Source organism: Protopterus annectens, chromosome 1.part0 (genome assembly GCF_019279795.1).
Source record: "Protopterus annectens isolate FY-2018-M chromosome 1.part0, PAN1.0, whole genome shotgun sequence".
NCBI lineage: Eukaryota > Metazoa > Chordata > Ceratodontiformes > Protopteridae > Protopterus > Protopterus annectens.
In genome coordinates, this window is record NC_056725.1 from 1,266,505,475 (window position 1) to 1,266,527,448 (window position 21,974).

A 21,974-nucleotide genomic window follows, 5' to 3' on the forward strand; every position below is an offset into this window, starting at 1 on the left:
GATACCAACTTTCGTGCAAATTGAAGAACAGGCAAACAAAATATGGCACTAGAGTCACCCTGCAGCCAATCCCAATGTCCCTTTACCTGGCTATTTTGCCCCATTTACCATAAACACTAATGTGTGCATACTGCTTTACTTCTACAATGATTGATTATTTGGGTTTTAATTTTTACACTTTACAGCACAATGGACAATCACCAAGAGACACCTGTTAAACTGTCTCACAATGAAAATAGATTTAGCATTAAAACTTCTCTACCCTTGAAACTCACATTCATTAAAATAGCATTGAAACATGCACCACATCCAAAGAAAATACATCTGGCCAGTGGTGGATAAATATTACCTTTTGGGTTGTTTTCAAATCACTGGCCCCTTGCACACAAAACAAGAAACATACATGGCTTTAGTAAATTATATTCCTTGTATAATACAGCACACTTGTTAGAGCACATTTTAAATTTGTTTGAACATTTTTTCAGTAGGCAATGAAACAAAATGCATGAACCAGTAATAAAAAACTGCCCAATTCAGAACATTTCCATCATAAAAGTCTACTTACACACACACACACACACACACACACACACACACACACACACACACACACACACACACACACACACACACACACACACACATTTTTGAGTATCCAGGGCACATATTCCAGACAACAAACTTTTATTTATTTTTTTTTTTTTGGGGGGGGGGCAAGTGTTTATAGTTGCACACTGATTTGGTCATAATTGCAGTTGTTTCTAAACCACTAAACTATACACATGAGAGTACTTCTTTAATATACATTTTTTAAACTTATATGCATTGGATATGTAGAAACGTTATATGCTAGGAAAATATTGATGTGCATGGAAAAAATAAAGGCTGAGGAAACTTCAGCTGTTTAATTACTTATCACAACCAGCATGAAAGTCTGAGCAACCTGGATACAAGACCAAGACAACTCTCTCTCTCTGTCTCTCTCTCTCTGTCTCTCTCTCAGTCTCTCTCTCTCTCTGTCTCTCTCTCAGTCTCTCTCTCTCTCTCTCTCTCTCTCTCTCTCTCTCTCTCTCAGTCTCTCTCTCTCTCCTGTATTTACAGTAGGTTTCATAATAGTATTCCACATTGCTGAATTCTGATTGCTCCATAACAGAAATTAGTGAAACAAGAAAATGATAACGAGAGTTGTCTTTATATAAAGTGAGGTTTATGCAATGTTTGATATTCATTCTCACAAAGATTCACATATAACTTATTATTAGATGTCCTCAAGCACAAGGGAGACTGAATTATTGAAACTTTCAGTCTGTTTAAAGTACAAACTTAGCAAGGGTAGACTACACCTGACCTGTATCTAGCTCAAGGTTCCAGAAGTTCAGCGGCTCTATCAGGCAGGAGACTGGTGGCATGATACAGCCCTAAACATAATTCAGTTAAAAAAGAAACAGACTCTGTCTGTACTTACCAGACTCCATCTCAGTCCTTTCCCCCTCATGCGCCTTATGTCGTGTAGTTTTACCCTGACTGGAGTCTGTTAGTTCAACTTTAAAACGATCGTCGTTAACAGTTTCGCATAGCCTGTATCAATCTAAACCGTTAAATATCGTTTTAGAACATATTTCATGTTAAGTTCTGATTTCCCTTATTAGTCCAAGCTTACTTTTTTGAAGCGCACCCACTATACGAGGAAAACATCGAAACAGTGAGATAATACAGCCATAACGATTGTGTGACGCCCGGCCCGCCTCATACACACACATACACTCACTCACATTTTGATCCTTACCTAATCCATATCCAAGCCCCAAGTCATTTCCAAAACAGTAGCAGACACTCAGACGATCCTTTAAGTTGCTACAGGGTACACTACAGCAGCAGAAGATCCATTAAGTCGCTAGACTCGCTACAGCAGAGTACGGCATGACAGCAGCATCACAGCAAAGCCCTTCTCTTGGCTTGACAGCAGCACCGGTCCAAAGTCATTTTAGCTAGGCTAAAGCAAAGCCAGTAATTCTTCTGGCAGCAACAGTTGTCAGTTACTTCTAAACAGTTCCCGCCTGATTCTTTCAGCATCTACTGCTCGCACTCCTCGCAGCCAGCCGGAAATGATGACGTGAGCTCCTTGAGCTCAGTTCCGACTGGCTGGTAGTGCTGATGGAGCTGACGTCATCACGCACGTGATGACGTCAGCTCCGACAGCGCGAAAATTAAAAAAATAAAAAAAATAAAAGCAAAGAAATCGGAAATGAAGGGGTGCCACTCGGGAATCATGGCACCCCTTCATTTAGACCCCAAAACTCGGTAAAAACCGAGTAATTCGGGACGGTTGGGAGGTCTGATCCCAAAGCACTTCCATTCCTGAAGCAGAAAGAAATACAAACTTATAACATTATAGAGCCCTTAAAACATTCTATCAACCTAGCGCAAAAACTCTTTCAATTCTTGAACCTTAGACATGCCATGACAATACTGCAACCCCTTCATAACAACCCAAATTTAAAAATGAACAATAAGATGCTGGACTTAGTCCCTTTTCCCAGACTAAAAGATAAAACAATCCAATATATCTATCCCTACCTTAACTGTTCAATACCAGAAATGAGGACCAACTTAAACCTCCCTAAATCACACATAATAATCCTAAGACAAATCAAAGAACTGTGTTCCAGTTATCTCCAAAATATTACTATGACCAATAGTGACATAAAAACTTGTAGCAGGCTTTGGAAAACTATTATCACAACAAAGAAAACTATTACCAATTCATATAAAATGATAAATGAAATCAAATACCAGAAGGACCTCCTCTTCTCTAACTACTGGAGAAAAATTAAACCATCCATAGATGATCAGCAAATAAGCCAGACAATCAATCTAACACTGAAGATTCTACCCCTCAAAAAGTTAGCATACACTCAGCTCATGATCAATAATAATGCTTATTTTACACCTGCAATCCTACACAAATTTAACACATCAAAATCACCTTTCTGCCCACACTGTAAGGACCAGATAGCTGACTTAATCCATGTATTTTGGAGCTGTAAATGTGTCTATAAACTCTGGAACTCTCTCAAGGTACAATTACAAAAAACTGGTTATCAAACATCAACATTAACTTGGGAATTCACTCTGTTACACATTCTCCCACCCAACATCCCAAGAAAACAAGCAAATACACTTTTAACAATTTTCCTACTAATGAAACTGTATATAGCTTTTAAATGGCTAGATACGATAAATATCTCTTGGGAGGGTTTTAAACAAGTAGCTATACAACACCTTTTAGCTCATAAAATAGTTATAGATAAAAGAAACAAAAACATGAAATCCAGAGAAATTTGGGAACAAACCTTTAACATCATATTAGCATAATTCATCACACAGCAACTTAGAAATACACTATAATGGAACCAAAGAACACATACAAGTTCAGATATTAAATAATAACTTGGATATTATGAATGTATATACTGTCTATATAACTGTGGAATTAACATTGAACGCATCTATGTACATAGTGTAAATAGATATGTTGTATGACCTATATCCTGTGGTATTTGACATCAATGTATAACATATGTATATGTGTGTATGTGTATGTATGTATATATGTGTGTATGTATGTATGTATGTGTGTATATATATATATATATATATATATATATATATATATATATATATATATGTGTGTGTGTGTGTGTATGTATGTATGTATGTATGTGTATGTATGTATATATATATATATATATATATATATATATATATATATATATGCACACGGTCATGTTGTAAGATGTTTTTTATCTGTGACATTTATTAATGTAAAAATAAAAATAAAAATTATTGAAAAAAAAAAGTGTATTGATATCATTTTTGGAAGGGCAGTGTCTGTTCAGTGTGTGGCAATTATATTTAAGAGGACTTCACCATCAAAGATGGTGTACCCTCTCAGAAGGTGCACAATGCCTGGGGTCAGTGCATTTTGTACCCCCCAAATGTTACTAGAAGTTATTCGGTCTTTCTTTTTTATTCTGAGTCCCTTCAGAGGAACTGGCATATAAAAAGGGTTGGGCAATCTATTGGTATATGTAACCAATGTTAGGCAGTCTGTACCCTGTAAATTAGGTCTATGATCACTGGGCAAATTGCATTTTGTGTGTTTTTTTGCCCAAATATCTTACTAGAGTTCTTTGAAATGTTTATTATAAATTGACTTAGGCCAACTGATTTTTAATATGTCTGTTAAAACCAGTGTTTCAGATGGATTTTCTTACAGCCTGGCTCTGTATGTAGTTTCTGCAGTCCACAGTTTTTCCCATACTTTTTGTTTGGTCTGGCTCAGCTCCTAATGGACTCTTAAGAGCCAAGCTAGACCCTAGGCTCAGTTCTGGCTTGTCTCTTCATTATTAATCTCAGGCTTGCCCATCTCTACTGTATACTTAGAAACAGTTGTGATAAGAAGTAATGCTTATATTTGCATTTTGATGGCCAGGCCTTGATAAACAAATTAAAGATCTAACATAGTGCTCTGCAGGATGTCAAGGGATGAAGCACTGACCACTTCTAGAAGCACTTGGAATGGCTATCATCACCATAGCAGAGTGCACAGTTATTTATGGACATTCACAAACACTATATTCTTGACAGTAGTTGAGGCTCATTCTAAATGGCCAGAGGTGATACCTTTGAAGTCAACCACATCAGAGAATACTATTATGGCTTTAAGAAATATATTCTCTAAAATGGGATAACAAAACAGATTGTGAGTCACAATACGACACAATTTACCTTTGAGGAGTTTGACCTTTTACGAAGAAAAATGGCATCAAACATTTCAGAAGTGTTCCTTGTCATCAGGCTACCAATGGATTAGCCAAGAGGCTTGTCCAAACTGTGAAGAAGTCCATAAAAGCCATAGAAAAGGAGGACATTCCTATGTGACATAAACTGGACAATTTACTCTTCCCATATCATAACTCAGACCATGCCATGGCACAACAAATCTGGTCAATGTTTAATTGAATCTCAAAAAGAACAGCATTAAATGCTGGTGATGGGGCAGGAAGGTGTAAAATGAATTCTGCAAGGGGAAAAAACTGTCAGTCTGGGTAGATAACCTCAGGATATATAACTTACGCTGTGAATGTGAGAGACTGCACACATAGGCACCACATTGACCAAATATTTGATGGGTAAGTGCAGACCATACACACTAATGCAGACCTAAGTAATACACTTTTGCCTTTAGGTTCACCTGTCACTGAATCCCATGCTGCATGAACATAGATATCACCCACTAAGGTGAATCTTGTTTCACATAAACCATTTATTTTATCTGCTAGTACTCCAATGGCTGAAAAATAATATCCAGCAAGAAAAAAGGACCAAGATAAATTATTATGTTTATAGAAGATGACTCTGCATTGTGACTAAAATTGTACTGAGATTACAGGCTATAAAAGTAGAATAAGTACTCACTTAAAAGAGATGAAAGTATAACAGACTCTGGTTTATGGATTTCTTCATTAAGGTTAAAGCCTATGCAATAATTAATGTTCAATGTGTACTACATATGCAGGAATGGGTATTCATTGTACTGTTAGGAACAGTTAAAGCAGTTACTATAATCTGCATTGGTTACGTGCTTTGTTGTACTTGTTTACATTATTCTTATCAGTGTAGTAGTACAAGTCAGACTCAAAATGGCAGACATCTTATTTGTATTTCTTTCCCTATTTTGTTCCATATATTCACTCTTTAAAGCATTCAGTCTCTTTCCTCTGCTTTCTGAGAGAGCCTGGGAGCTTGTATTTTTTTAGATCAACATTGTTTCCATCTTCTTCACATCTCTGTCTCATTTAAGTTCATAAATTCATACAAAGCTTGCTGCCCAAGGGCCATTGGAAAGCTTAGCTGCAACACCCATAGCGCTGAGTGTATATTTGCTGCCCACATAACATTAACATAAATTTATGCTCTCCTATCCAATCACCATATCTAGGTTTGAGCAGCAATAGTGTGTTTCCTCTTTTCAACATTTAGGGGGGGGTTTATTACAAGTTCAGGAAATGTGCTGTGTTATGAATCTATCACATCAGCAGGTGTTGTTGATCTTGCAGTGGAGGTTGAGGTCTCTTGTTCCAGTATTACTTAGGCCACTTGTTTTGTATAAGTGGTGAAGGAGGTAAAAAAAAAGAAGTTACTTTCAATGTTCAAATGACTAAACAGCAGACAACCCAAGAGGTCTACATAAGATAAAATAGAAAGATAGGGCTTTTAATCTTTCAGTGTAACTTAACCTGTATGATACAGGAACCATTTGGGCAGAAATCTTTGGGATCTTTTCAAGTTAGTCAACATGCTTTGTGAGGCACATTCAAATGGGCATTCAAGGATGTCTCTTATAAAAGAGCAATGTAGCAGACCCGAGACTGCTTGGGACCGAAGGGAGATGCCTCTACAGATCAGTTAACAATGCTAACCACAACTGATAAAGGGTGATAAAAATAAAGATTGTTGTCAACACAGGTACTAAGGCCAAAATAATTGTCTGTCTTGAGAGGGACATAAATAATGTGTTAAGAGGAGCAAATAGTGTATTTTTCGAAAGCGATTATACTGCATTTTTGGCATTTAAAGTGAACCTGTGATGGATACAGCAGGTGTTGGTTTGGTCCAAGCTCCGCTAAGGCATTTGAATGTCTGAGGAGGATTTGTTAGCTGCATCCACTTTGTAGTTTTCAGCAAAACTAATTCAGCAACAGCTCCTTAACATCTGCTTTCACTTCCAAAAAGTAGATGCCTAAGATTAGGGAGCCTAAACAGAGCCCTGTGGAACTCCACTGTTGACATTTACCCCTACCTTAACTGTATGGGTCCTGTCAAAGCTAGCTGGCCATCTAGCAGATGAGATATGGTTTTAAGATAAGTTAGGAGATTTTATTTATAGTACTGACATATTGGATAGTGGCAAAGACATTAACGAGGTTCAGGAAGGCAACATTTTTATTTTATTTTATTCTATTTTATTTACATTTTGCTTACCTAAATAGAGAACTGACCACAGCATGACCAATTGCAGGCTCATTCCGCATTACATTCAAAATAGTAGCAAAAAATGCAACAATTACAATGAACAGTAGAACACAAAGGTAATACAAACTAGCCACAAAAAAGAGATACTATATGCAAAATATACACCATGTTGAGTTGTATATGTTAAAATGTAAAAGTAGAATCAGAGAAGTAGCAAGGAAAGAGTGAGAAAAAGATCTATTCTCGAACTTTGTAGGGCACAACTCAGTTTGTTCAGAGACCGAAACAAAAGATACATAATGGTACAGACACAGGATCCAAGGGGAGACAGAGGGACTGAGAAAGATAAAAAGTTGTAAAATGAATTCTGTGAGGAGAAAGAAAAGCTATGTACATATATACAGAAGCACAAGCATGGTGGTAACCAATAGATTATGGGATGTAAATGGGGTGATGTGAATAAATTAACCTAGTGCAGAGTAATGTTGATTAAGTGTTATGCATTGGGTTCTGGCATCTACATTTGTATTGGACAAATGGATGCTGTTTGAGATGGGGCCTAAACTAAGATTAATGAGTATGCTCAGTGATATAGCGAGGAAGGATTAGGCACAGTTTTGGAGCAAGTACAGATAAATTAGAGTCATGGTTACATTATTAGGGGATGGGGTTCATAAGTTCATCCTTGGCTAACAACCACCAGGGCCTTTACAAGAATAGGCACAACTCAACCCAGTTTTGTCCCAGAGTTCCTTGGATGTCAATATGGTAGGATTTGTTAGTAAAGAGGTAGCTAAGGATTATTTTGGAGATATGTTAGTTGGGGATTAATTTACTTACTGTTGACCTCTATCTATCAGTGACATGGGGGCCAGGCTGGGGGTTAATTTGAAATTTTCCCTCCAGTGATCAAGGTTTCTTTAGAACAGAGACAGGGATGAACTCTGCTTCATGTAAATGGGGATCTTATTTCATAGTGCAGGGATCCTTTGATCCACATATTGGTCCCTCCAGCAGGTTCTATTTATGTCACAGACAAAGTTCATGTCCTTGGATCTAGTGTCCTTTGATGCTGTTTGTCTTGCAGATGTGCAAGAGATCCATCAGCACTGGAACCAAGGACGTCTTATATGCTAGGCACATAGATCACCTCTCAGTAATCAGTAGGACACTGAGTACAACAATAGGGCCTTAAGGCGATCTGTGTAGGACAGGGTATTCATACCATGGATTCTTCTGGTGAGAAACCCTTGGGAGCATGCCAACTGTTGCAAGTGCCTGACTAGTTACATGGCAAAGTGAATATTGTACTCAATGATTGGATTAATAAGGGCTGAGTAGAGTGGTATTGTACTTCCTTGGACCTGGATGCCATACCCTTGCTTATCAGTTGGGCGACATAGACTGATTTTCTTACTATTTTGGTTACATGTTGGTTGGCCAGATTACTGTCTACATATGTTCCCAGTTCCCTAACTATCGGGTCAGCTGTTAGGTAGCTTGGGTGGACACTTTCCCAAAGAGCACTATAATGCATCTCTTTGCATTGAGTTTTAATCTGCGGCTTTCACACCAGTAATTTGTTTGTGTTAGACCCTCTTGTAGATTGTTGATGTCCTGGGGAGAATCTATAATACCTGTCAATTTACAGTCATCTGCAAACTTGGTGAACCAGCAGCCTTTGACATTAAACCCGACTTCTGAGAAATTGATGACAAACTTCTCGGTAGCTGGGAGAGTACAGCCTACTGCATCCTGGCTTCTAAGGCTGTAGATTGGGCTGATAGTGATTAGTATGGAAGGTCAGGTCCTTATACAGGATTTCATAGGTTCATACTAGGCTATCTGCCTTAGGGCATTTATAAGCCTAGCCAGAGTGTGTTTGGCTTTCGCCACCCATTTTATATTAATTTTGCTATGCCTTTTTTTGAGGTTAGTATACTGTGCCTCTGTCTAACAGTGACACAGAAGTGATAGCCGTGGTAAACCTACGATCTCCCATCCACTCATCAAGATTCCTCTTGAAGAGAGTCAATGTGGGACTCTGCCTAACCTGGACTGGGATTTTATTCCAGAGTGAAGGGAGCCTCTGGGTTATGAATCTGTCCCTCCAGCATGTCCTATTTATTTCAGTGCTGAGGTTCAAGTCTCTCGAGCACGTAGCTCGATGGGATTTGGATTTTCTGAGGTGCAGCATGTCCATTAATTCTGGGTTGGACATAGCTTTATACATCAGGCACAGATCTCCTCTGAGCAGGTGGTATGCCACTGAGTAGAGCTGGAGTTTCTTTAACCGGACAGCATATGGCATCTGTTTGAGCCCTTTGATCCTCTTGGTGAGGTACATTTGGGGTCTTTCCAGTTGCTGCAGGTGTCTGGTAAGGTACATCCCAAAAGGGGCATTGTACTCAATTATGGGCCTGATGACGGATGAGTAAAGAGGCACGATAACCTTTCCTGATCTAGATGTGAATCCCTTCATGATTAGGTGGGCTATATAAAATGTTTTTCTAACCACTTTGGCCACGTGGTTGTCAAATGAGAGATTGCTATCAACTTGGGTCCCCAGGTCCCTAATGACTTCTTCTGTACTTAATGGATTACCACCTATGTGGTAATTTGTGGGCACTTTGTTTTTGCCAAAGGGGATGACTATACACTTTTTGGCGTTTAGCTTGAGGCCATGGCTCTGTCACCAGTTGTCTGTTTCTATGAGGCCCTTTTGGAGGATGCTTTCAGTGACCTTTTCATAAAATCAGCTAGTTTTAATAATCACATCCTACCTTTTACAAATCCAAATTGATTCAGACCCAGGGTTTGTACATCACCTATGTAATTGTTTATCATTTCAGCAATTATACACTCCTTTACTTTACAGGCAATACTGGTGAAGCTAATACAGCTAACGTTTTTGGAGCCTATGCTCTTGTATAATGGTGATGCTATGACCAATCTGCACATTTTAGGGGCATAGGCCATAAAGAGACTCATACTGGAGAAGTTTAAGAAGGATCCATAGGTTCATAAGTTCCTACTAAGCCTACAGTCATGAAGACAATCAAGAAGCTTGCCTTCAAAGGAATATTAGCAAGGTTCTTGACATCAGAATGTGAGGTAGCATTACAAATGCATTCAGTAGAGAGTTGTTGCTGACTTCTAAATTTCCTAATATAGACAAAGGAGTCCTTATGGTTGCCTTCTGAATTAGTGGCAACTTTAAGTTTGTAGTCAGCCTTATATTTCAAATGTTACGTATGAGGGACAAAATCGCAACTGCCATTTATTAGCAAGCAGCCAGGAATATTATTAGGTCCCATGAAGCTGTTTCTTTTAGTTCTGAATAATAAGTATAACCTGGTCAGAAATAATGTTGGAAGAGGGTAATGGAGCCGATGTGTATTAATTTTGGGGGTGCCAAAAGTGCTTTGTCTGAAGTCATTTCTGGATGGGACATGTGAGAGGAATGGGTAGCAGAGGAAAGGTAAGTGAGGTGAAACAGGAAGTGAATTTGAAGGCATATTAGCAACCTTCCTGGCATCACAGAACGAATTAACATAAGAGATAAGTTTATTACAGAATTGTTGATAACTTCTAAACTTCCTAATATAGACAAAAAGACTTTATGGTTGTCTTTTGAATTAGTTACAACCTTAAGTTTGTCATCAGCCTAGTATTTCCTTATAGTAAGTTTGAGGGGCCAAGCAGCACTTAGTATTTATTAGCAAACAGCTAGAAATATTATCAGGTCCCATGGAACTAGTATTTTTTTGTTTTCCATGGTGTGGATAAAACCTTTTTTAAAGTAATTTTGAGAGGAAAGATATGGATAGTAATGAGGAAACCTTGGGGTGCAAAGGATAGGAGGCAAAAACTAACAACTAACTGCAAGGCTATCAACAATGCCTTCATGGTTAGAATGAGAGACTCCACTAAGCATAAGATTGGTACAGTAATTAGTATGATTTTTAAGTTTCTAAATGTAACTGAAAAAGGTATTGTAGTTATCTTTAGCATTACTGGAAGGTATGTTTAAGGTTTTCCTTATTCGTTTGAAATCCCTTTTATATTGGAGGAGTGGAGGTCTTTTCCATATACCTTAAAGTTTCTTCTTTTTGTTGTAAGACTTAGTTATATGTGGAGTCCACCACAAGGATTTATTTTTAAATTTACCATTAATCTTATGGTGGATAAAAGAGGATGCTTGATACATCTGTCCATAAGGGAATAGAATCAAGAGAAGCTTACAGTAGCACTAGTTCAGAATGGTAATTAGGTCGTCTGGCACTCTGTGCAGTTCCCCAAAGTGGCACCCCCTCAACTAAAGTTGAGAAGCAAAAAAAATAGGAGAGGGGCGCTTCTCAAATTCAAAGACCAAATAAAAAAAATAAACAGCAGTAAGTTAAACCACCACACACTGTAGCAAACTAAACAGTTTTAGCCATGGCCTCAGATGCAGTATCTTCATTAATTTATGAAACGGTGATATCCTCACAGCTTCATAAAGCAATGCTGATATTACACTGCCACATCATCATCACCTGTTGGCCTTGCCCAGACCAGACACCCTCTTCACTTCTCCCTAGTTATAGCTCTGTACTGAGTGCTGAGTTATTTGGAAAGCTGCACCACCTACACGTGTCAGATGGTCTGCAGGTTTGTTTAAGAGTAAAACATATATATATATATATATATATATATATATATATATATATATATATATATATATATATTTTTTTTTTTTTTTTTTTAAGTGTTTTAAGGAAAGACATTACTACTAGGTGGTCAGATATGGCTAAAGACATAGCAGCAGCATTAGGGATGGAGCAGGATGGGGAGAAGTTAATAAGGGCAAAGTCAAGAGGATTGATTATCACCTCTGGCTGGGAAAGAAACAATCTGGTTGTTAGAAATGGCATTAATAAAATCAAGAAATCCTTGAGAGTATTTGTTGATAGTTGTATAGGTATGCCAGTTTATAGCAAGGTAATTAAAGACACCTGCAATAAATATATTCAGTTTAATGGGGAGATTTTTAATCTAACCTAAATATTCATGGTCCTCAATGAGTGAAACAGAGGAAAAACATGACCTATGGTTGGCAGTGATACAATATGTGGTTTTGTTAAGAGTCATCTGAACATCTACAATGTCCAATATGGTATCATGCCTACAGGGCGGGATCCAGCACTAGGAAACCCAAGCAGTTGCCTAGGGCCCCCTGGTTGGGGGGCATGGGGGGGGGCTGCCACAACATTTAATTTTTAATTAAAAAAAAATTTAAAAAGTTTACATTTCTTATGTAGTGACACACTCTGCATCTGTTTTAGTACAGCACACAGGCTCAAACTCTTGTACCTTATCTACATGAGACAAGAGCCTTAGTCCTCTAGCCAACCACCAGAGTGCTAACTTAATCATCAGAGTTGATTGGAATGTGCTGAAAAGGGTAGCCTAGTCTTTTACTAGTTCATACATTTTGTTTCACTGCTTAATGGAAAAAATCTTCAAGACTGAAAAGGTGCATTTTCAATGAATGTGAGTTTCAGTGTATTTTCAATGAATGTGAGTTTCAGTGTATTTTCAAGGAATGTGAGTTTCCATGCATCTTCAAAGAATATGAGCTTCAAGGGAAGAGAAGTTAGTTTACTGTTGCTCATGCTAAGTCTGTTTTCAATGTGCAACTGTTTTGTTTAGCAAATGTCTGTCAGTGTTTGTACTATAGAATTTCAAAGTAGTATTAATAGCACAAAATGTAACATACTTGCCTTTCATGCAGAAGGCTGTGAGTTCTATTCCTATCTCATGTCAATGGGCTGCTGACACTATAGTGCACGTTAAGGGCAGGAGGTGTTACACTCCTGAGTGTAGTGCCCTTTAAACAGAGGCTCCCTCTATCTATCTGTATTAATGATAGATGCTGTGAGATTGTTTACATCCACCTGAGCTATCGAAAAGAGTAGGAGAAAGTTCCCTAATGCCCTGGCCAAATATCCCCTAGTAGTAGTATAAATATCACAAGGGTCTCCCCAAAGATGCTACTAGCCTAGTGGGGCTAACCTGGTCAACAAAAGATATTTAATTTAGAAGTTTAAAATTAATTCCATATCTCTGCCTTCATTTCAAAATTAAAGAAGAAAATAGTATGTACACTGACAGTTTTAAACAGTGTTTATGGTAAGTAGGAGACAGGTCATGGGACACCAGGATGGTTGTGGGGAGGAGGGCCCTGGTCCATTCCCTGCCTAGGGCCCTATTTGACCATAATCTGGCTCTGCATGCATGATTTGAGATGAATCACTGGTTTTATTAACAAACATGGATACACTCAGACAATGCTACATGTAGACCTAAATGAATGGTAGGCACTGAACCCAGGCAAAGAGAAGGTGTTCTCTTTGCACAGGAAACAATATATTGCTGCTTAGGCTTCTAACATTAAGCAGCATTAATAATCATTACTTTGATATTGCTTGAATTAGAATTTGCTAAGTAGATATATCCACAGATTGCACTTTGGCTGATAAATGCACTACAGTCATAGCAAAGGTTTTGTCCAGAATGCAAAAGCCATGAGGCAACAGATGCTAAGCACCCCAGGCAAAGCAGGAGGGTCTGTTGACATTCTCGACCCAGGCAGGTGCATACTGAATCTGTTCTGAGGTGCCACTCAGTCTATTTTCAGTGTTAGACCCCAGTTTTTCTGAGTTTTCCACATAATCTACTGGCTTCCAATTTCACATCTGACTTCTGTATTGGTGTGAACGTGAAATCCAAATTAAATGCTTTCTTGTGTTGGGATGTAAACTGGTATCCATTCTGTACTCAGATTTTATGTTCTGACCTTAGTGTATTTCTGGCTCATGCTTCCTGTTAATGAAGCACCAGTGTTTTTCAGTGCCTCTCCTGAGATATATTCCACACTTCCCTAAGCCAGTATAATATCCAGATGCTTTAGCAGGGATGTGTAGCCCAGTGTTGTTATTCTTGCATCATCATTTATGGTTGATTATACCACCAATGATTTTTAGAAAAGAACTTTCAAGGCGTTATCATGGCTCAGCTAGAAAATGGCCATCCATTAATTGCTACCACCTCAGAACTTCTCCTCTCTTCAACAGCTGTCAAGTATATCATGGGCCAGCTAGAATATGCCATTTTAGTAACTATTACTAAATTAAAAAAGAACCTTTCCTCACTTCAAACAAATCCTAGCAAGATGTGCTGCTTCATCTCACTAATTCCTTGAACAGAAAATCATTGTTCACAAAAGCAAAGTGGCTCCTAGTCCAGCTAAGCTGTTAATCAAAACTCCTCCTCTGCCCTCACTAGTAAATTTACCATAAGAAAGAGGATTAAATAATCGTAGATCATAAAGCCAACTTGCACTTTATTTCCTCACCCTTGCCACAAACAAAAGAATGCAGCAACCACAGTTTGTCAGTCCTAGGACCCAAACCATGGACAGCTATGCCACCTTCCATAAGAGACTCACCCAACTTTCAAGATTTCAGGAAAAACGTGAGCAATACTTACAAGGAAATCTCAAAGTGTCTATGCCTCAGACACAGAGGAATAACATATCTTTTCAACAGATATGGGTAATTAAGCCTTCACCCCCTCTTACTTGTGCCCACAACTCTTCAACACACTAGAACACATGGGCATATCTCACTGCATCATCTTCCTTTCCCTACCCCACCATCAATCACATGCAAAGCCTTCTCACCTCTCAGTTTAGCCCAGCCCATACAGTCTTGATCAGTGTACATATCTTTGAATAAGCCTACTAGGTTTCAATACTCACTTGTACCTCAGTATGGAACTTGCATGTTTCATTATGTATTAGTTTGAATGTGTACTTGCATCTTATTGTATACTTTCATAACTTAATTGTAATCTTTATACTTCTGTCATTAGCCACGGTGGTGCAGCGGTGTTACCTCATAGCAAGAGGTTCTCCCATTCGATTCTCGGCTGGAGCGCCTTCTGTGTGGAGTGTGCATGTCCTCCATCTGGTCGAGTGGTGTTCGAAAGACATGCGTAGAATGGGCGTGCCTTCATTGAAGATTGGGCATCGAGCTGGCACCACGGCACTGTAAAAATCTACTGCCAATCATTAGTGGACCGGAGTTTCTCGGTGGCGACCCCTAACCGGAAAAAGCCAAAATAAGAACAACAACTTCTGTCATTGTTTGTATTACTCACCTAAGCATTGTCTGACATAGCCCCAGGTGGATCAGTGCTCCATTCCTGGTCAAAAATTTTAAATCAATAGGACCCATTCTTTTAATTTAAAGTCATGCAGCTTGCTCAATACACATTTGGGGGTCTCATAGTTGGTATACCGCGTCCATTGTTATAGCCAAGCTTTCTTGAGAGTTAGGTACAACAGTAGGCTTTTTTAATATCTCATTTAATCCATTTTTTTTCTTTTTTTAATATTTCATTTTATTCTTTTGTCAATGATCTCTTGTTCATCATTTTGTTCTATTACTCATTTCTTAAATAGGTAATCCTAGTTTGTATATGTGTCCCTTTTCAGGGGCAATCCAGTAACACTGCTTTGTTAAGTGACTTGCTCAGTGTCACACAGCTGACAGCTGGAGGAGGAAGTATTAAAACCCTGTACCTTATACTCTAGGAAGCAGTTTGTTAGTGGCTCAGAGTTCTAAACTCTGTTCTAATCCCCAGACTGCTTACCTGGAAGGCCATTTGGAAGTCATGTCATTCCACGCCATATTTACCACATATAATTTTGTTCATATCTCTGCTACTCCTAAATTTGTCAGATGTTCCTCTCCATTTAGAAAATAAATGGACATAAACTGCCATGGTCAGAATATTGCCCAAGACCATAAACATTAAAACTCATTTGCATTCTGTATTGTATATATCAACGACACATGAACTGTTATGTTGACATGATTTCTACTTGTACAACAGTGACCCACAGTTATGAATCAAAAGTTTGTGAGACAAATGTTTATAAACTTTGTGTTACAAATTCTTATTACTAATTCACCATTCAGATTTGTCACTTGCATAAAGTGATCATTGCAATATTTAATAATTCTACCAACTACAGTTTTAACATTAAAAAGAGGGGGAAGTAAACATTTAAGATTTATATTTTATTGCACCAACAGGCTACACGAACCGAGTAGTGTAGCTGTCCCACAGTGTTATGTGCGGAGATGCTAGAAGAGATGAATGGTTTCCACTGAATTTGCTGTTCTCTTTGTGCTTTCTATCCTGTCTGCCTAACACTGTCTCCCGTAATAGACATGCAAGAACATTAGCCTTTGGGTTCTCCACCCTTAAATATGCACATCAACACCCACTCTGGCCCCTTTTAAGTGATCCACTGCAGTTGGCAAACCTTATATTTATAAGCCTCAATTTTCTAAAGGCTGGCCTAGCAGTGCTGGCTATAGGATTTTGAACATTATGTGTCTCGTGATTCTAAATGGTTTTTAACTTTATTTACAGGGATATTTTTAAATGTCTCAGTGAACGTGACTTGGGTTTTTCAGAAGTTTTTTGTTCATTTAATTGTTTGCTTTTTTTTTTTTTTTTAATTTTTAGCCTTCACGCTTAGCACAGATATCAAGCTAGTATCTTTAGTTTCCATCTTAATTCTGACCCATTTGTGGAATTATAGGATACCTGCCATTCTGTTAGACCCATAAGTAGAAAGCTGTGTACTATATGCACAGATTTTTAGTTACAGAGCTAAGTATAATTGATTATGCATTTCTTTCCAGAGAACTAACATAAAAAAGTAATTTCCTAAAATGCGCATTTTCTATGCAGTATGCAGTATATCTATTGATCTATATCTATATTTATCTATCTATCTATATATATATATATATATATATATACACACACACACACACACACACACACACACACACACACACACACACACACACACACATATATATATATATTGCACACATACATGCATGTCTGCTCACTTATATGTTTTGTGAAGAAACATTCTGGCTTCTTAAACTGCTTCTAATGTTTTCAGTTGCTACCTTCTAAGCAACATTCAGACAACAAGAATCAAACACTCCATTCCATCTTCACAACTAATCAGCTCATGCCTTCTCTGTCAAGAAGTCTTTGATCCTGATCTGTCCTGTTGCCTGAGCTGCATTATGAATAAAAAAAGGCATCTTGTGTTTCCACACTCTTTGTACCATAAGAAAGCCTGAGTGTGTGTGTGTGTGTGTGTGTGTGTGTGTGTGTGTGTGTGTGTGTGTGTGTGTGTGTGTGTGTGTATATATATATATATATATATTATATATATATATATATATATATATAATTAATATTTTCTTTGCCCTCAGTCGCCTTTAGTATCTCTCTGTAGAACCTTAAATAATTAGAATAATTCTCCTTATGAACACATTTGACTTAACAAACTTGAAGTCTGACAAATGTCATTCAGAATGTTGTTTTGTATTTATTATGTATTCTTTTTGTCAACATATTATTTGTTATTTTATTAAACAGAAGCAGAGAACCTTCAGAAAAGCGATGTCGAATGAACAGCTTTGTTGCAGACTTTGGGAGGCCACCCGAAGCAGACCAAGTGTTCTCACATCAAGCAAATGAAGAGGCCAGATCACTGTTCCATTGTTATATCAATGAAGTTGACCACATGGAAAGGACAAAGCACTCAAAGAAGGCTACAAATCTGGAAGACAATGACTTGCATATACAAGAGCCTCACAGGCACTGCAAGCTTGATGATATGGCCTGTCTAACGAAATTCAATATCCCTAACTTTGTTGTATCAGACCAGTGCTCATCCGTGTCTGATGATGACCTCCTGATCTATGAGCCACCAATCACTTTAGAAAAGCAAACTATAAAAGATGCATGAGAAGACAGTATGGAAGAGATCACTATATAATTTGCTTTCATAAAGCTGCTTTGCCAGACTGAAAGCAGTTCACCATATTTACACATATTATTAGTGATGAGTTATGAAAAATGCCCGAGCATAAAATCATGAAATCAAAAAAGACATACTAAAGTCGCATACAGAAGGAAAGATGTTAAACCTGAAAATACTGTTCCTTGTAAATACTTGCAATCATCAACTATGTACTTTGTGCTTGATGGTGGGGCTTGCCATCATGGCCCTATGCAGTTAGAATGACACAGGAGTACAACTTAGTCCACTGTTGTTGTTTTGCTGCATATGTTGACTACTACACATTCACGAGTCCAGCAACCATCTGTCATAGATATTTGTGTGTACCATAACATCAGTAGACCTTGTGCAGAATTAGATGTATATTACAAGAGTGATCATGTGCTGTACATTCATCACTGCATTAGTGTAGTTATAGTTTATGTGGGATAAAGGAAAATGTGATGACCCTGTACTAAGTATTTAAGGTAATTTCACTGTATATCATGATGATATACTCGAGTCTGGTGAGAGGTATGTATGACTGTCTCTTTCCCTTATCCATCTCCTGTATTTTGAAATGTCAAACCTCTCTACTGAAGGAGAGCCTACCGCTTTGATGTTAATTAACACTTGTCAAAAATAAACATGATAAATTGCTATCAACAAATGTTTTACATGATCCGTTAAGAGGAAAACCAACAAACTATATATATATATATATATTTACATATATTTACATAGATAGATAGATACAGATATATGGGTCTACTTTGGATAATTGAAAATCCAAAATGCAGAAAACACTTGCCCAGCATGAGGAATCATGCCCTTTCCCCCACTGTAGTGTGATCCCAGAGTTGGTATATATAGGTAGGTGGGGTATGGGTGGCATAGCCCACCACCTAGGTGTGTTTTAAATAGTGTAGTGTGTTTTACTGTAGTGTTGGTAAGTGTTTATTTGCCCTGGGAATACTTACACGGTTCGGTACTTTCATTGTCTTGATTCTCATGTCAGCCTTTTTGTCTTCAGGGTTTTGGATTTTCACTTATCCATACACACACACACACACACACACACACACACACACACACACATATATATATATATATATATATATATGTGTGTGTGTGTGTGTGTGTGTGTGTGTGTGTGTGTGAGTGTGTGTGTGCACATATATGTATATATATAAACACTTCACAGAAAATTAACATTTAAGGAAGTACCTTTCATTTACCTTATTTCTCAAGTGGCTTGAATCATTTGACTAAACTAATTAAATTCCAGAGCACTTCCTTGTAGCATAAAGCTATGTTATGCTTTGCTTTCATACAATAAAAAAATTGCTTTTTATACAGATAAGAAAATGGTGAGCTTATTTGTGTCTGTAGCACCATTTATTTTAATTAAGCTAATGATTCCATGATTAAACTGAAGTTCTTAATGGCTCTATTAATTTCCCTATATAAAATCATAGGCTGGTTATAAATTTCAGTTATGTGAAATATGCTATTTTATATCTTTTTCCTTGCATGTGTTTCAGATTCTCTTTTTTATTTTAGTGAATGAAAGCTAAAAATGATTTAGTTTGCATGGTTATTTTAATTAGGATGAGACAAATAGATTGGTAGCAGTGGTACTTTCACACAGATCACACATAGGGTAAGATATACTAGCAGTCATTGCAAGGAATATACTGCTCTGAATAGCTGTTGTGTGACTTCTCCACAATTATGGCTTTTACAGCAAAGGTTTAATTTTTCTGCATTATATTCTGCTCTAACAAAACACACAGAACTACAAAAATCCACATTTCTTTAGGAAGACGTCTATATATTAATTTAAACTGGGCATACAATAAATGTTTTTTTATAGAAAAACACTATGCTAATGTTTTATTTCTGGTATTGATAACACTGAGCGCAAAACCGAGGCTCAGAATAAGAGTTACAGAGTAACATGACCTGCAGGTTTGAAGAGATGTCACATTGTTATTTAATTCTCCTGACTGCCACATGATCAAAAAATTTAATTTACTTGTTTAAAATCTTATATTGCAATGTGTAATTAAGGATTAGTGTTACCTGTCAAATACTATTCAAGGCTGTGAGTTCTTTCATCTAGCAGAACAAGCACGTATTAAATTTAGATTCATATTTAATTTACTAAGCTCTATGGATTTTAATGTCTTTTTCACCTTAATAAATATTCTTTGCTAATGAACAGCCTTCTTAGACTGTGAAGCAGTTGCACAGATGTATTACTTTAGATGAGATCAAGCTAATAGATATTCAACAATCCCGCTCTTGGTTTAGAAGGTCATAGACCCTGTACTTGACCTTTTGTTTGAATTACTAAAGGTGATGCCTTAATGACAATAGATACCTAGTACAGTTTTTTTCAGATTTTTAGGATATCATGAGAGAGCAGTGTGGCCGTTTACCTGTAATGTAAGGCTACTTCTTCTAACACCATAATAAAAAACATGGTTTGCAACCTGGCACCGGAAGTGAAATGCTGTCCAATACAAATGCTTTAATCTTAACATGCCATCTTTGCAGACTTGGGTAGGGACCTGCATTCTACTCAGTATAACGGAAAGGTTTAAGGTAATAAACTGCTAACAAGCTTCATCCTGTAATACATTAAGAGTCATTTTTTCTACTAAAACAGAGGACCTCTTATCAGGCAAATTTGAGTAGTGTTTCAAAATAGTATTTTTCTCAGAATTTTCAAACAGTAAATACAGATACTTTTTTCTCTGAGTAGTAGGAGCCTGAAAGGTGATTATTATAAGCAGTAGAGAACTTGAGGTGCAATTCCCCCTAAGCGACGTGTGGGAACTTGCACCCTTGCATCAAACACTAATTTCAGGTGGATGTTCATTTCTCATCTTCGGATTTCATTTTTGTGTTTTTAGGTCAAATGTTCACCATTATTTAGAGATCCCCTTCTTGCTCCCCCATATTTGATCCCCTCTGTTTTCATTTGTATACTGTTTGACTCTTTGCAAGTCACTTAGGTAGAGAACGTTCCTGCGCTGTACCAAGACACATGATGTGCTTCACCAGTTTTATTTAGTTAACAAAAAAATAAAAAGGAAGCAGTACAGATGGCCCTGCCACTTGTAATCACAGCACAAAACAATGCTCAAAAAAATCACGTTTATGTTGTCAACAGTTTAGTTAACCAGACCTTGGTTTACCACAGTTGCTGAACTTGGGTTTGGGGTCATGTGTGTTAGAAAAGAGGAAATACGTGCATTGTTTGTTTTGTCTTACATTTTTCCTTTTTTCAAACCTATGTGACCTTGGATTTAGCACATAGAGAGATCAGGGTGTGGGGACAGAGCCCTTGCATGAGGAAGTTTACAATTGTTTGATATGGTGATGTGTTTGCGATGATCACTTCACAGTGCAGTTAAACTTACTCTTAGATACAATAGTAATGATTATCTGAAATTTAAGTCCACAAAATGTGATTAATCATGGAAAATGTAAATAAAAATGAACAGTAGCTAAAGATGGTATTACCGATTACATGGTACATTTAAACATTTTTGTGGGAGATGAGAGCAATGTAGAAGAAAGATAGTCGGACAAATCCAGTAGTAGTAGGAGCAACAGAATTAGTAAAAAAAGAATCTATAATCATACTCGAATATGCTACGAATACATGTAACCCATTATGAACTGCAGAAGGAGGCAATTCTGGACACATTTCAGTTGCTGAAAAGAACAATTTTGACTAACATCAAAGACTGAAGCAATGCTGATTGTAATGAACTTTAATTATACTCTGACATTTGAATGGGGTCCATTCCCATCAAGGTAAGTAAAAATGCCTAAGCATTTGAAGAAATTCAGCTGAGATTAAAGGAATCTCCTCAGAGCTCAGGTATTTTTTCCCAGAAATCCTAGTAATAGTATAATGTAGTTTAAGAGTTATTCATTTGCTCATATATTATCATGACCTCTTCAGGGACTGGGGAGTCATCGAATTGTT

The 21,974-nt window shown here is 37.5% G+C and overlaps 1 protein-coding gene across 1 annotated transcript in view; it reads left to right on the forward strand.

The window, feature by feature from the left end:
• The window catches only part of MRAP2 (melanocortin 2 receptor accessory protein 2), a 1,283,298-nt gene extending 1,264,241 nt beyond the window's left edge, over window positions 1-19,057 (forward strand). Inside the window, exon 4 of the mRNA XM_044066146.1 lies at window positions 17,563-19,057. Within this exon, the coding sequence (XP_043922081.1) occupies window positions 17,563-17,935 (373 nt within the window). The 3' untranslated portion in view covers window positions 17,936-19,057. The remainder of the gene's footprint in view (window positions 1-17,562) is intronic.
• Window positions 19,058-21,974: the final 2,917 nt, after the last annotated feature.